This window comes from Motacilla alba, chromosome 8, assembly GCF_015832195.1.
Source record: "Motacilla alba alba isolate MOTALB_02 chromosome 8, Motacilla_alba_V1.0_pri, whole genome shotgun sequence".
Taxonomy (NCBI): Eukaryota; Metazoa; Chordata; class Aves; order Passeriformes; family Motacillidae; genus Motacilla; species Motacilla alba.
The window spans coordinates 21,295,325-21,311,585 of record NC_052023.1 but is presented as its reverse complement, the minus strand read 5'-3'; the positions used below and the strand labels follow the sequence as shown (position 1 = coordinate 21,311,585).

Sequence of the window (16,261 nt, the reverse complement as noted above, 5' to 3'; positions counted from 1 at the left end):
TTTCTTATCTACACATTCATACAACTTCTTTTCCGCTGTTTGAAAAATTGGAAGAACATGTGTTCTCTTAATTGTAAATACTTGTGACATTTATATGTGTATTTCCCTGATAGTGATATATATATAGCCTTAAAAGTCGAGTTCATAAATTATCATGGACCAAAAAAATCATTAAATGTTAAAGTCCTTACGTGATACGGTACAGTATTATGCGTATCTAGCATTCATAATAAATTTTTAATGTCCTACTAATCCCTAAGATAAAAAGCTCAAGAACTTAACCTCCAGCAATCTCAGCAGTCTCAACATGTCACCAGGCTGTCAAAGGTTCCTCTTTCAATCTAATTGCCGTTGGGCAAGGTGGGCTTGCTGAAAGCTCCTCACTAGTCCATCACATATATCCCGTGGTGACAGACACTGCGGTGACAGAGACCACCAGTATGACTCCCAAGGCAGCTGTTGAGTAGGATTTGTTTTAATTATTTCTAATTCCAGAGATATTATAAGCCAGAACAGTGTCAATAGTTTCTGTTTCACTTCTATCTTCCACATAGAAAGCAGCAAGCTGACAGCTTTCTCTCTGCGCATTCCAACTGCAGCTAAACATTTCCATAGAGCTCAGCTATCTAGAAATCTCAAAGTTTTACACCAACTTGGACAGAATCATCAAAAGGAAATGCTTCCTTTTTGCCAAGAGAAATGTATTCCTCTTTGTGACTACTGAACATTTCACAATTTACATTTCAGATGTTTTGCTGCGGTGGAAGGCAGTAATGGAATGATTATAATGAGACAATGTGGTCTGCTGGATACCTCTCAGACAAATTCTGGACTTCAGCCCTTGTTTCTTAATGACATAGTAGCTTGATATAAACCCAAATGTACATTGAGATTTCCACATGATCCCATAGCAGGTGTGAAATTCCTGTAGCCATCCATTGTGTTTGTCCCTGTGTCCTAATCAATGTACGGAGAAGTCCTTCTTTGTTAGTAATATATGCATGTGACATTTAAATCACTAGAAAGAAGTGACATTTGTTAAGTCAAAATAAATCCTTTTCCTTAGGAATAAAAGTGTAACTCTGAATTTGGGAAAAAAATTTAAAAAAAGAAGAGTCAAATTTTTACATTTCTGCTCCTTCCTAATATATGTTTGATTACGAATGTCGATTCCAAGTGTTAGTAATGATTTATTTCCTCCTTCCCCCCGACAGCTGTGCGAGCTGACCGAATGCGTGGCGGTCGAAACAAGTTTGGACCAATGTACAAGAGAGACAGGGCATTGAAGCAGCAGAAGAAAGCTCTTATCCGAGCAAATGGACTGAAACTGGAAGCCATGACTCAGGTGATCCAAGCAATGCCAACCGACCTGACAATATCCTCTGCAATCCAGAACATCCATTCAGCTTCTAAAGGCCTACCTCTGAACCACACTGCCTTGCCTCCTACAGACTATGACAGGAGTCCCTTTGTGACCTCTCCGATCAGCATGACAATGCCACCCCACGGCAGCTTGCAAGGCTACCAAACCTATGGCCATTTTCCAAGCCGTGCTATCAAGTCTGAGTACCCTGACCCTTACACTAGCTCACCAGAGTCAATAATGGGCTACTCATACATGGATAGTTATCAAACAAGCTCACCAGCAAGTATCCCACATCTGATATTGGAACTCCTGAAATGTGAGCCTGATGAGCCACAAGTCCAAGCTAAAATCATGGCATATCTGCAGCAAGAGCAAGCCAACAGAAGCAAACACGAGAAGCTCAACACTTTCGGGCTTATGTGTAAAATGGCTGACCAAACCCTCTTCTCCATTGTTGAGTGGGCGAGGAGTAGCATCTTCTTTAGAGAACTTAAGGTAGGTAACAATTTTACGTTGTATTATCGTTCAGTCAAAAAAAAAATAGTATTTCTTACAATCTTGTACTTCAAGCAGGAAAGCATGACTTTTGTTTTATCCCCCCCAAGCATCTCATTCTTTATTTATTTGGCTTGAAGTAGGCAGACTACTAGAAGGGGAAACTTGCCGCTGACTTCCACCTGAGCCTGTAATTAGCTGTAGCAAAGAGATTCAATATTCAGTTCAGCTTTTCTGTACTTCAGTATTTATCACAACTATTGTTAACATCCATAGGACCTCACATAATCCTACTCCTTCCCTGTGAGTGTGGCTCACTGCCTGGCTTGTACTCAGGGTCGTAAGCACACCTGTTCCACCATTCCACATTCATTTATGTAATTATTTCATTACCTTATTTAACGTTTGGGGGAATGCCATTTCTGTCCACCTCTATTCACACTTTATATAAGACTATATTTGGAATATTCAGTTTCTCAATGGGATATTATTTTATGCGTTCCCGTGTGTCTTATTTACCATGCAGGCTGAAACCTGAGCAGGATATACAGGGAACAGAAAGCAATGAGGAGGTAGATACCTCAAGGACCCCTTTGGGGTCTCATCACCACTGATACATGGGGGATTCGTTTAGTCTAGTCTGCTACACTAACCTCTATGCTCTTATTTTTGCTGGAGCACCCAGGAAATCCTCATGCACAGCTTTCTGGTGGACATAAATTAATCCATTTACATTTTTCAGACTTATTGTTAAAGCAGCTTTGTGGTCTGTTATGAGCAGGTCTGAAATTTCAAGCCAGAAATATGAGATCAGACAATAGATATGAACTACAGTTTTTAATCACTTGATACAAAAATCAACTCTGGAAAGAATAATCTTCCGTCTCAAAAAAACCCTCAAGATGGTGAACTAAACTCAGACCTGAGTTTTCCTGTTACATTGCTAGTTACTGTGTCTGTCTGCTACAGAGAGTATTTGCTACTGAAATCTGTAAAGTTTTGTGACTGCCCGTAATTTCTGACTATTTTCAAACTAAGAGGAAATAACTCAGCTTCCAGATATAACAATTACTGTTGGATTCCACTGAGAATTGAATCTACATGAGTTAAGAGCACAAAAGGGAGATCCATTGAAAAGCTGCACTCAGAGGGCTTGCCACAACAGCATATCTATCATGACCATAAGGACATGGACACATGACAGATTACAAGAACAGCAAGCTGTATAGGCTGCATATGTAACTCCAGCTTCCTCTTCCTCCTTTTTTTTTTTTTTTTTTCTTTTTTTTTTTTTTTTTTTTTTTGTTGTTGTTGTTGTTGTTGTTAGAATGATTGCAGGAATCATTGAAAGCTCTCTTTCTCAAAGAGAAAGAAGAGAGGAAGTTTACTTCGAGAGGAAAACCAAATTGCGTTAAAGACAGTAAAAGACTGACGTTTGCTATCTCAGTTGTATACAATTTTGTAGTCAGCTATAAGCCATGCTACTCATGCTACTTTTAAATTTAAAAATTGAAATTGAGAACATGTTACATTTCCAATAGACTATGTGGCAAATATCTGAGACTAGATCTTTCCAATAACTGGGGAGTATTTTAGTCTAGAGTAAGGTACTCTAGAGTTAAAAGTGACTGTCTTGTATATACCTTTCAGTGTACAAACTTTTAAGTTACAATCTGCCCTAAAATTCTGTTTATGATTAAAGTGACAAATTTTATAATCATTCAACACACTATACTGGGAACAGTTTTAAATATGGCCTTCACCTCCAACTTCAGCCTGGATTATGTTCTTCAACCGACTGATGTTTACTAGTATGGACACAAAAGATGCAGAAATTTGTTTACGAAAATGCTGACCAACTTCTCCTGGTTCTGGATGTATTATACATTACCATGCACACACAAGCTTCTAGAAATACACATATTCTAAAAATTTGCTACATAGAGCCTTCGGCTTATGAATTGATTTTCACACATTTGTAGAAGGCATTGCTTTCACCCTAATGTTTGTACCCTTTGTATCTTGGAAGCTTCGAGGTCAGATAGTTTCATACCTTCCGGCATATCCAGATTATTTTTTTTAGCTGGACAAGATCAGCAAAATTGTACAGCATTCCAGAACAATAACAACTCATTAAGAAATCCATCCACACCCAAAATTTAGGGACTGGACTACACACAATGCTAAGAACTTTAAGCTTTTCAGTTTAAAAAGCATGTTTAGATCAGACCCTACTTTTTAAATGGCACTGGGTAACAAAATCTCTCTTTTAGTTGAGAGGATGAGAACAATATTAAACAAAATATTTCCAAACCTTTCTTGAATGCAGTTCTCTTCTATCCATCTACGACTTCAGGTTCTTCAGATCAAGGTAGCAAAAGCAGCTATGTTAGATTGTTCCACAGGACATGAATACCTGTGGGAGTGGGCAAAAAAAAAGCCACCTAAGACTATGACATATTTTACATGCAGAAGGAAGGGGAGGCAATTTTGATAAAGATGCAATTAGATTTTTGGAACAGGTAACTTTGTTCCCTATTTGTTCACAGCTGAGAAGTATGTATTTGCTCAAGAAGATATTTTACTCTTACTCCTACCTGTCTAAACAACTGAATATTGAGATTTCTTTCAGATAAGACAGGTGCATTAGCAGATTTCTGGGACTAAAAATTGAAATTACTGAAATAATTAAACAGTACAAAATTGTAAATGTGGTTTGTTTGCAATTCATCTTGGCTTTGTCATGATGAGCGATGCCTCACACAACTGGCTGTTAGTCACTAGGAGCATGTCTACAACTATTTACTGTATCTTTTCATTATATATTTTGTCTTCCACCCTCGTCTCTTCAATTAATATAAAGGAGCTATCATTTTCCTTTCTGCTAAATGTAGAAATTTGTAGTTAGCAGAATTCGGGGGGGGATATGATAAAAAATGCTGTCCCAGTCCATCAGTGGTTTAGGCCACAATTACCCTAAAGATAATAACAAAAACCAACCACTGAACTACATCTTTTAAGTTTCCCTTATTTCTTTCCTTTTGACTGCAGGTTTGGTTTTTTTTAAAGAAATCGCAAATGAAAAAAATCTGTTTAAAAACTTTATTTTCTGAAGCTTTCACCAGTTTAAGCTTACCACAATCTTCTCACTTGTTGGTCTACAAATTTTTGTTGCCTCTTTTGGAATATGTTACAATTTGAGGATGTAAAAGGGAAAAATATGGACTGCATAGAACTACCCACAGCATGCACTGCATTTGAATATCACCTGTGCATGGATTTGAGTATGTAATTTAAGGGTAATTTTCACACTTGCTGGGGAGCAGATCCTCTCATCTTCATGCAGGATATCAGAAACGAATGGAAAAATTAAAGAAGCCAACTAGTCAGGATTAATAATCATGAGTAAGATCCAAAGCAGCCAATTGCAATCCAGTATATTTGAATTTAACACCTGCTAAAATCTCAAACATCCCTAATGTCTTGTGAAGTCAGAACACTTTGTAAGGAATAATTAAGCCATAAATTCTGGGGGTTGATGTTACATATGAATTTTTTATTCATGATGAGATATATTTCTGTTTGGTTCTTTATACACAGGTGAAACAACACAGAGGTTACATCCCAAGAGACTCAGGATAATAGTAATAGTAATAGTAATAGCAATAGCAATAGCAATAGCAATAGCAATAGCAATAGTAATAGTAATAGTAATAGTAATAGTAATAGTAATAGTAATAGTAAAGAAGGCCTTTGTTTGCTATTCTGGAGTTGTTGAAAGCTCAGTAAATATAAAAGTAAGATATATCTATCTTATCCTCAGCTAAGAAAACTCAGGAATGCCCTGGGGATGCTAGATTTGTCGCCAGCTGTCTTAGTCAGGTGAAAGGTCTTTGTACAAAGCTAAAAAGAAAATATTGCAAGAGTTTCTAGAGTCCAAAGGCTGCCTGGCCCCACGGAATGATGCAGACAGCTTTTCTGGACTGGTCTTTCCTCATCAGCCCACATCAGGGAAAATTCAAAGACTGCTTCCAGAGCTAACTATTACTGATCCCATAAAAGAAAGCAGTTTCCGCCTGGAGCAGGAGAAACACAGGACCTGCATTGAAAAACAGCCCTCGGGATACTTTCTTCTGGCTGAAGATCAGAAAAAATCAACTGAATGTTAATAGTTACAAAAGGCACTAAAAGAATGGTGACTCACAAAAAATCCCTACCTTTCCTTATTTGGCTATTTTAGTGAGGATGTCATAGGTCAAAGTACCATGTGAGCACAAACCTTGTAGTGAATGATTGCAGGAAGAACCAGCGTACTTCATGGTAAAGAAGCTCATCCTACAATTATTCACTGAGTTTGCAAATTTAGACCATTCACTGGTGTCAGACTGTATCAGTCCCAAGCCAGATTTCTTGCTGTAAGTGTGAATTTGCTCATGCTTACATTAGCTGTAGCCTTCAAACAAACAGTGGTTTATCTACGTATCTCCAAAGAACCCTGTCTATAGAATTTGCACTGTACATGATATTTTGGCAGATATTTTGGCAGCTCATAAACTAACAAAGACCCAGCTTTGTGTTACATATTCCCCAGAAGCGAAACTATATGATCAGAGTTTCAACTTATTTCTGTAAGTGCAAACTTAATGTGAATAGGATTAACAGAACTCCTGGAGGCTCTTAATTTCTTCTGTGAAATCAATTTAGATAGATGTAATAATGTAATACTTATATACCAGCTTTAATTTCAAATTTCAGCCCATATGTAGTTGAGTATCAAGGAATGCACAGAATGCAAGGAATTCTACAATAGAAATCCAAACATTAAGTGGAATTAGCACAGAATAGCAAAAAATAGTTTTGGGTTCTGCTGGAGTTTTATTTTTTGAGAAAAAGATCAGCACTGAAATACCTTAAAAAATTTCAGGATGATGAAAGGTTGATATATTATTAAGACTTAAGTAATCAAGAGCAATTTGATAACTTGAAGTGCTTTTGGACTTTGTAGTGTGCTTTTATCAGGACAGGAAATGCAACTCATATAACTGATGAAATAAAATTTCTGCAGTGCTCTTTCAGTTACGGAAGCTGCCAGAAACTGAGGCGCAGGAATACACTTGATAACAGTAATCAGATTAGTTAATCTGTTGTCATGTGTAACTGCTGATTTTTAGTCTGGCTTCAGTGTATCTGGATCTAAGAAAAATATTCCTCAAACACTTAAAAATGCAGAGGAACACATTGTTAGAATAAACGTCATGACAATCTGGCTCTTCTCTGGAAAATGGCAAGTTAAACACTGTATTTCAGTATGAAGGCATGTGATTTTGTAGCTTTTCTAAACAGTTTGGTCAGGGCTGGCACGTTTTTTAGGCATAAAGAGAAAGATGACATTCTCTTCTGCCCTTCCATGTCAGAGCTGGTACTTCAGTTTCACTCTGGTGCAGGATGTTATCACCCCCGATAGCAGGAGACTGAGTTCAGTCTCTCTGGATTCAGTAATTTTCTATCTAATACCCAGCTAAGCATCATGCTGTGACTAAGAACCATGTTCCATGTAGGTGTTTTCGGAAGCACTGCCACTTCTGCACCTGAGTGCACCTGCCCCCAGCACTTCACCAGCAAAGCTACCATGAACAGCCATGGTGCAGTAACAAAGCTTTGTTACTTACAGAGAAAATTTGAGCAAGCAACCTCTCAAAAAGCTGCCAGCCCCTAAGTAGAGATGTAATAGCCTGACATATGGACACAACAAATTGCATAGCTACAGCCACTCCTGCTACAAATCCTGAAGCAGACACTAAGTTAATCTGAGTTTGAGGTATTGGTTACACAAAACAGAAGTTTAATATTACAGTTTGTTTTCCTTCAAAATGTAAGTTTCCAATTTAAGTTTGACAATTGCCAGCAGTGACATAGAAAGATTAGTTGGGTGTGTTAGCAAATGTATATCACATTGCTGTAGGGTGAGATGAAAAACCAGTGCTCTTTAGATCTTGCATGCTGAGTAGTCCAAAGGGATGTTAAAGTTAACTCACACAATAACTCCTGTACTAAGAAACTGAACAGGGAATGCTCAGCCACGTTGACAGTCTGTTGTATTTTCAGACCATTTTTAGCTGTTGCTTTCTGCTGTGAAGGCCTGATCATTTTGCCAAATAATGGAGAGGTTTACACATTGATTCCAACAATTCAAAACAATTCCAACAAATCCAAACAATTCCAATCTCTTGGGAAAGTCAGATATATTGCCTGATTTCACTTAGTAAGGTCACATTTTTATTGTCAGAATGATAGAGCTTCACTTGCAAGATCTCCGGTTTTTCATGCTTTTGCCCAAAAAACAAATCCCAAAAAGAGCTGTTTTTTCATCTGCAAATTATGATATTGTAGGTCTTAGAGCAAGAAGAGAACTTGTTCTATTCCGATCCAGAGTTTTTGTATGGTATCTGTATCATTCAGAACCAGCACTTGTATACAATACCTGTATCGTATTTCTGATCTATGAGATGGCTCCCAGTTACAGTGGAAGTTTGCCTGTATAAATTTATCAAAGCTGGTCAGATTTAAGGATGTTCTTCTGTCAACCTGTAGCCTTTAGGATCACCTGCAGTAAGGATGAAATCCCAGCCACACTGAAGTCACTTACAGACTTCCTGCTAAGCCCTGCTGAAGCTGCATCATATAAATGGATGCTCTTCTACACAGCCATATGAAAGCCTTGTAGAAGCACAACATCTGAACAAAACATACCTAGGAGAGCAAGAAACGGTGTAGTTCCTCACCATGAATGTTATTGGTGCTTCCTCTAGTAGCACCACAAATATGTTTTCCACATCACTCAGTCATCAGACTCATTATTGGAGAGAAGGCCCAAAGCTGAGAGCTTTCAAACTGTGCTGCAAATCATAGGATCACTCACAACAGGGTGGACACCTCATTCAGCTGTATAAGCACAGCAACTTGCTAAAGGACTTACGTATTTTCCATTCCAGCAGAGTTTTATTCAGAGCTAATGTTGGCTAAATCACAACACACCATCTTGGCCCATTACAAAATGGATTTGAAACGTTTGCTCTCCACGTGCCACAGAAACCGCCGGGCACGGCAGCATCGCCTCAGCCTCACTGGGGGGCAGAGGCCGCCATCCCCTACAGGACTATCCCGCCCCACCTCCCTCACAGAGAGCTTTGGGAGCCCCAAGGACATGGCAGGATTGGAAGGGACGAGACAAGGGCACGTACCGGCAGCGAGGGAGCCCAGGGCCTCGGATGGAGCTTGAATGGCGCCGTGGGTGGGGCCCAGGTGGGGCCATGAGGGGTGTTGGGGCTGGCAGGTGAGGGATGGGCTGTACCCAGCGGAGGCATCAGCAAATAACACGGGAGAAAAGCCGAAAAAAGCGGCCAACTCGAGCCACGGCTCTCTGCTGTGAGGCTGCCTCAGGACCGAGGGAAGCGGTCGGGGCTGGCAGCCCGAGGTGCCGCCCGCAGCCGGGCGCTCCAGCGCCGCTGCAGCGCGGGCAGGGCAGGGCAGGGCAGGGCAGGGCAGGGCAGGGCCAGGCGTGTGGCGGGGTCCGTGCCCAGCCCCGGGCTCCAGCCTCGCGGGGCTGAGGAGCTCCAGCGGCTCTCCCAGGGAAGGAGCCGCTCGCTCCTCTGCGTCCCCCCTCGAGCGGCTGCGGCGGGCACCGTGCCCTTCCCTCGGCCGGCCCAGCCAGCGGCTCCTGTGTGACGCGGGGACGGGACACGGGCGGCGGCGGGAGCCGCGGGTGCCAGGTGCTCCCCCTTACCTCAGCTCCCCCTTACCTTACCTTACCGCGGCCGCATCCAGGGGCGGGGAAGCCTTTCTGCTGAAAGGTGAACCACCAGTTAGTTTTGCTCTAACATTTCCAACTGCTGTCATGAAAGTTGAAAGGTACACATCAAATTTTTCCCTAAAATGTTCTTTATTTGCTGTTTTGAAATAGGGACTGAAATGTGTTGCTACTGGCATCACTACAGGCACATTTTCAGTGCAAACGCAGATGAAACAAAAGGGTAGATTTAAGAAGGAATGAAGAAAACTAAGAAAGTGATGAAATATGGTGCAGGTGGGAAAGTGAAGATGTAATTTTCTGTAGATGTTCTCAGTGTCTTTTTTCCACTTCTCTAACCTGTGGAAATTCAGTTATAGGTGGTAACGAAAACATCAAGGTAGTCTGGAAAAAAAATACTTAATACTGTGTCTTAGAAACACCCCACTCATTAAAGCAACCATTATTGACAAAAAAGGATAAATTACTAAAATAAAATACCAAGTAACCATACTGCAGTGAAAAAAGAAATTTCATTTTGTCTGATTCTGGAGTTTTCTGTCATACTCATCACTTGGAGAGGGAAAGAAACTAAAATCTGTGTTCGGAAATTCAGAAATAGAAAAATGCTTTTTACATCTAAATACAGCTCTTGTATTTGTTGAAAGAAAAGTTACTTTGATTTTTGTTGCTAAATAAAATCTTGGATCAAGTAAAATTAATTTTAAAAAATTAGTTAGGGCAACAATAAACACAGGAAATATATATGAATAAAGTGTTCTAAAAGTCAGGCAACTCTTTTAAGACTATAAATATCACCTAAGCAAGGCCACTATAATTAGCAAAGGGTGAACAAAAGAAGACATCCAGAAATAGATGGGGAGGGGGGAGGCTGGGAGGGTGAAATGTCTTGGTTAACCTTATTTGAGTGTTCTTTCCATAGCATAGGAAATGGTTCCAGCTAGCTCATGAGTTCTATTGGTATTAACTGATTTTAAAAGGACATTTCCATGTTGTCTCTATGCCAAGGAAATTCTTTTACTGGCGTGTTTGCTGAGTACAGGAAACATCACCCTGACTAAGTGACACTGAATGTGAGGAAGAATTGTATCTTTATTCTGGTGTTACAGTCAATACTGTCTCTTTGTTTCATCTGGATACCTTTTGGTATTTATTGGGGAATGCTTACTGCAGTCTCCCAGTTTGTCCTGAGTAATGAGCACTGGTGGTGCTGAGTCATAATCCCTCACCACTCAAGATGCAGCTTTCTGCATCTCTTAGGCAACTGATTAGTCTGAGGGATGATCCAGCATTTTAGGGGAGCAGAGACAGGGCTGTCTGGTCACATGCTCATCTGCTTCATCCCTCTTCCAGGTATGGGCAGAAAAGACTAATGGTGATGGGAACCCTCCTCATCTCCATGCTACGGCCAGAATTCACTGTGCAAGGAAATAAATATGTACCTATAACTGCTTGCTCTCCTAAATAGAGAGCTGAATAAATTCGCCTTGTATATAGAATTTTTCAGTGTAAGTCAGGCTGTGCTTATGGACCCAGTCTTGTACTGCATTTTAGAAAAAGCTATACTGAGAGATTCAATGAGAATTTTGTCCAAGTAAGAAGTGCAAGTTAAGATCTTGAATACTGTATTTACATTTTCACTCATAGCATTTGCTAGTTTTCTGTTTTCTTCTGTAAAGCCGCCTGTGTCAAGCATTTATGTTTCATTTGCCACATTACTTCTAAATTCCTTATTTGTTACCTACTTCATCTTCTTTTCCTTTCTCTTTCTTGGGAATTGGGCTAGTGCCATGGCTACTACTGCAGCAGTAACTGCAATTATTTGTGGCTTTGGGCTCCAGTGACCTTTTGCTTCAATCAGTCAGTGGTTACAGTAACAAGCCCTCAAAATCTTTGTGTACTGTTTCTGGAAAAGTTGGAAATATTTGAGAAAAAGTTTCATGGTAAGTGGATCATAAAGGCCAGCAGTCATCATATTGATATTTCCAGAGCTCAGCAAAAATCACAGTAAAACTACAAAGTTATTTAATTCTAAATATTAACTTTCCTTCATGTAACAGCTAAAACACGTAGAAAGAATAACAGGTGCCAACTGCCCAAAGTTTCTGTTTCTGCTCCTGTTTGTCTGTGCAGTGGTTTTAGGGCAATAACAACCCTGTCCTTAGAATTGTGGGAGATGGCCGGGATGTATTAGACTGGCTGCTAGGAGACGTGACCTAAATTAGGTGGTGGTGCAAATAATCTGGTGTCCAAGTGAAAGCCAAAACTGATGTGTAGCTCATACCCAGGTCACTACAGCATAAAATAATTTCAGTTTCTTTTTTGACAACTCCACAGTCACTGAGATACCTTTAATCTACACACGGAGAGAAGAGCAGCACATAGAAAGCCAGCCGCTCACAAACAAGTTTTACTAAGTATTGTTTGGGTTAGTACATATCATACTCATGAAAAACAAGAACAGGCAATTTTCTGCATCTGAGACCAAGACATGGGTTGTCCTAACACTATTTGGAATATTGGCCATATTGCTAAGATTTTACCGAGAATTTCAAGTCTTTGAGAAATCCAAAATTGCTGTAAGAAGTAGCACTGCCTTTCTGATGGCAGGATTTGGAAAATAATGGCTCTTGCTTATGTGAAGAAGTCTTGCAGTGAATAAACAGCAAGAATATTAACAACAGCAACAATAGTAACAACTTTTAACTGGAAAGAAACACATGGCAATTGCTTTACATTGTCCATGGCTTGGACCCATCATTTACAAGATAGGTTCTCACTTGCCAAGTGTGGTCAAGGACAATGCTATCTCCTGACTAGGAATGAACTTGCAGGGAGAGTGTTCCCAGTAGGAAGGGTTAGATCTCAAAGTGTGTATTTACATGAGTAGCTCATTTGGTAAAGTTGAACCACATTTATTTTTAATTTGCATGCCTCTCCTTTAAGTCATACCCTTCTCCTCTTGACTTCAGTGGGAGCTCCACATGTTTTGCCTTTGATTCTGCTGCACGCTGGCAAGTCTAATTAGTGTTAACAGGAGTTCAGTGGAATTTCTTGCTCTCCTTTCTCTGTAAAAGAGTTTACAGATCAGGAGTTGGAGTTTTATCAAACTGGTGCATGGTGCCTATCAAGAATGTATATTCTTTTCTTCTTTTTCCCTGACAAAGTGGAACTTAACCTTTTTCTAACAATGGTAGTGTAACTATGAGAAAAATGACATTGATCACTCTAACAAGCTCCCCTTAGTTTTGAAAAAATTGCTTAGTATTGGCTTGGTTTTTTTAACAGGTGTAATTTCAGCTAGTTAACACAGCCTTACTGTTTCAATTGCTATAATAGTAAATTGGTGCAGTAAATACGAGTTAGAACAGCTCAGTTATCTGGGGCTAGAGCCTGCAATTCAAACTAAACCTCAGTCTGCTCTGCCCTATAGAAACTGCTTTGAACTCCAGAGGTATTTTGTATAGGGACACTGCTACCTATTGAGCAAGACTGGGAGAATCCAGTCCTTTATTGCAACGCTGCTGGTTTTATTAGAATAAATACCCCCCACCAAACCCTCACCATCAAACATCACATCTTGAAAACAGAAACATCGTTCCATTTTGAGATTTTAATCTCAGACATTCATACCCATGTGTATGGACACACACAATGAACAGGAGCCACTTTTCTCCTTCTTCCTAAGAACTGTCGCATGTGCCTTTCTGTGTTCACATAATCCTCCTTCCAATATTTCAAAAGACACAGACCTTCCCAGCATGATGATAAAGTTTTCCTGTGTTCCAATAATAAAAGTTGAACGTACCAGTAATTTCCAGTTCCTCTGTGGTTGGGCAGCCTGTGAAGACTAAATCAGAAGTAGCCAACCTGCAATATCAGTGTGGGAGTCGGAAACAGATGTTCAGCGGACAATACAATTTGTTGTCACTGTCGATACTATATGGCACTTTTCCCAACAGAAATTGTCTGTAGCTGGAAAGGAATGTAAGGAATGATTCATGCCCCAAATTATTATTATTTGTTCTATTACTGTTAATGTTAAATACTCCTTGCTTTATTTTGTTTCAAATGCCTGAATCAGAGAGGCATATCCACTCAAAAATACAATTAACTGGGCTTGTAGCATGCGTCTACTATGTAAACCAATTATTTTAAGGCTTTTTTCCTCAAGACAAGATATTTTGTTATATTATAACCAAGAGCTAAATTCTCTTCTTTAGAATCAGCCTAATTTAACCTTCAGTTTTATAAAATAGCTCAGCAGCTATTTACACAAAGCAAATGGCAGGAGGTAAATGAGACAAATTATTTCATGTGAATCTGATTGTGGATCTATAAAAATTAGAATTTATTATATCACCATAATAGTATTTTTATACATATAATAACATTTATAGTAGTTTGTGTCTTGGAAATTCTAATAGGCCATTTGGGCATTCAAAACAGATCAAACACTCAAATGAGCAAAACCCTCTATTAGCATATGATGGTAGCATATGATGCCTAGCCTTGATTTCCAGATTTCATGAATATTACAAAAGCAGATGCACTAGATCATACTTACTGTAAAAGGAAATGGATTGGTTAGGTGCTTTTGAAATTAAATATTAATTTTTTCAGGGATACATCAAATATATTAAAAAATGCAGAAAGCCTAAGTGAAACCAAAACTAAACAAAAATTAATATATTCAGTAGAAGTGTTAAAGAGCTAAAGATCTGACTGCTGGAAAATTTGGTTATAACACCTATATTTTACACGAAAAGTAACACGAGGTATTTTCAAAAATGAAGACATCTGGAATTTGACTTGGAGTTCAGTGAAACTGGTGACAAAAGTGACCTGTAATTGCTGACTGTTGTGTCTCTGCAGACTTTCTTTAGAGATATTAAAAGGAAGAAAATGTGTGTTTAATCATATGGCCTGAACAAGAGCAAAAGGTTTTTGCACTATAAAATCAAACAGCTGTCTTATTTTTACAAATGCATGTGGCAACACTTCACAGTAATCCTTTTGTAACACTAATTTTGCATTTACTATGTTTACTGTTGCAGCATTCTACAACAGAGTGGTTTACTGCTGTACATCAGGTTTCAGTCAACGGGAAACATGAAATGATTTTCAGCTGTGTGTTTCTTTGTAACTGCTGCATGATTTAGCCTCAAAACCTATCCATTGTCCAACTTTTTTATGCTTTTAGATGTAGTGAATTTAGATATATTTCCATAGTGGAACATGAGGTGATTTTGAGAAAGAGCTTGAACATTGCAAAATTTTCCAAGTCGGCATGAGATGAAGCAGGATGAAATAGCTGATAAGGTAACACTTAGCACACTTGTAATTAATGTGCTGAATTTCTCTGTGTGTCTGTATATTTTTATACACATTCATGGGTTAAACTGAGTTTTTCATCAAGTAGATGTTGGTAAGTGCCAAAGTGATTTAGGATTAGAATGGGACTTAGGCTGATTTAGCTACAGTTGTATTTCTCATTTCATCATCATGCCAGGGATACTGTGACAGTTGTGGGTTTTCTTTAATTTATGAAATAGACAAAATTAAATGTCCATACCAGACATACCATTAGGTTACAGGGAGTGAAAGAGAAGCACTGCATTAGGCCTTACTCTTTTGTCTGCACCCAGCAGAGAGTCCTGAATGTACTAAACAGCTGGGAAACTTCCTATGTAGCACACAGCTTGAAAAATGAATTCAAGATTTTTTAAAAAAATTAATCTGATTTGGTTTATTTCAAGTGACTGTTATTCTGATTCTGTAGTATATCTCTTTGTAAAATATTAATCGGTACAGAAGTGTGCTATCTGGGTCTATTACATAATTTTTAATACTAACTACGCTCATTTTTACTGTCATGAGAGTCAAATCCCAATAAATGTTTGAACTTTGAACACTTTTTATTGCAATACTAGAGACATCATTGCTCATACAAAGTTTTAGTACTACTTAAAATTTCAAAAATTACTTGATTAAAATAGACCTGTTTACAAAAGTGACTAATCCACCCTTTTCAAACATGATGCATTTTTCGTTAATTTTTATCTGCTGAATGACACTTTGCTGTCTCTCCTTGTCAATTTAATTATCTTTTTGAAAAACATGGGCTTTAGAAGGAGACAAATGTTGATGTTCAGGTTACAGGAAAGATTTCCAAAGAGATGAGAGAAAAAGAGATTACTGAAATTAGCAGCAGTGTGTCTCACCCGCTAGTGAGGAGAGCAAGCAGCACTGGGAGGAGAGGAAACCCTTGGCCACCGCATAGCGTGGCTGTGTACACCAGAGTTACTTAGAGTGCTCTGAATCTCATCTTTTGATCTCGGGCGATATTTTTCTCTGTTATGTCACAGAGGTCACCTGGCTCATGTGTGACAAACTGCCTGCATAAGTCACAGTGCCAGTGGCAGAGATTTGTAACCATGTCCCTGGTCCATTGCCTTTGAATTATTTCGCAGGCCCTCTGCTTTACATTTACACTCTGTCGGAAGATGAACAGGGGAAGGGAGTAAAATCAAGGGCAGGGTCTCATCCTGAAGGACAAGGGGAAACAGGTGGAAGGTTAATGGCCCTGGAGC

The 16,261-nt window shown here is 39.2% G+C and overlaps 1 protein-coding gene across 5 annotated transcripts in view; it reads left to right on the top strand.

Annotated features, from left to right (window-relative positions):
* NR5A2 (nuclear receptor subfamily 5 group A member 2) overlaps nt 1–16,261 on the top strand; it is an 88,424-nt gene that overhangs the window by 15,530 nt on the left and 56,633 nt on the right. For all 5 annotated transcript variants that reach the window (XM_038143701.1, XM_038143699.1, XM_038143700.1 and 2 more), the window contains one exon: nt 1,215–1,861. In XM_038143701.1, coding sequence (XP_037999629.1) covers nt 1,215–1,861 — 647 coding nt within the window. The remainder of the gene's footprint in view (nt 1–1,214; nt 1,862–16,261) is intronic.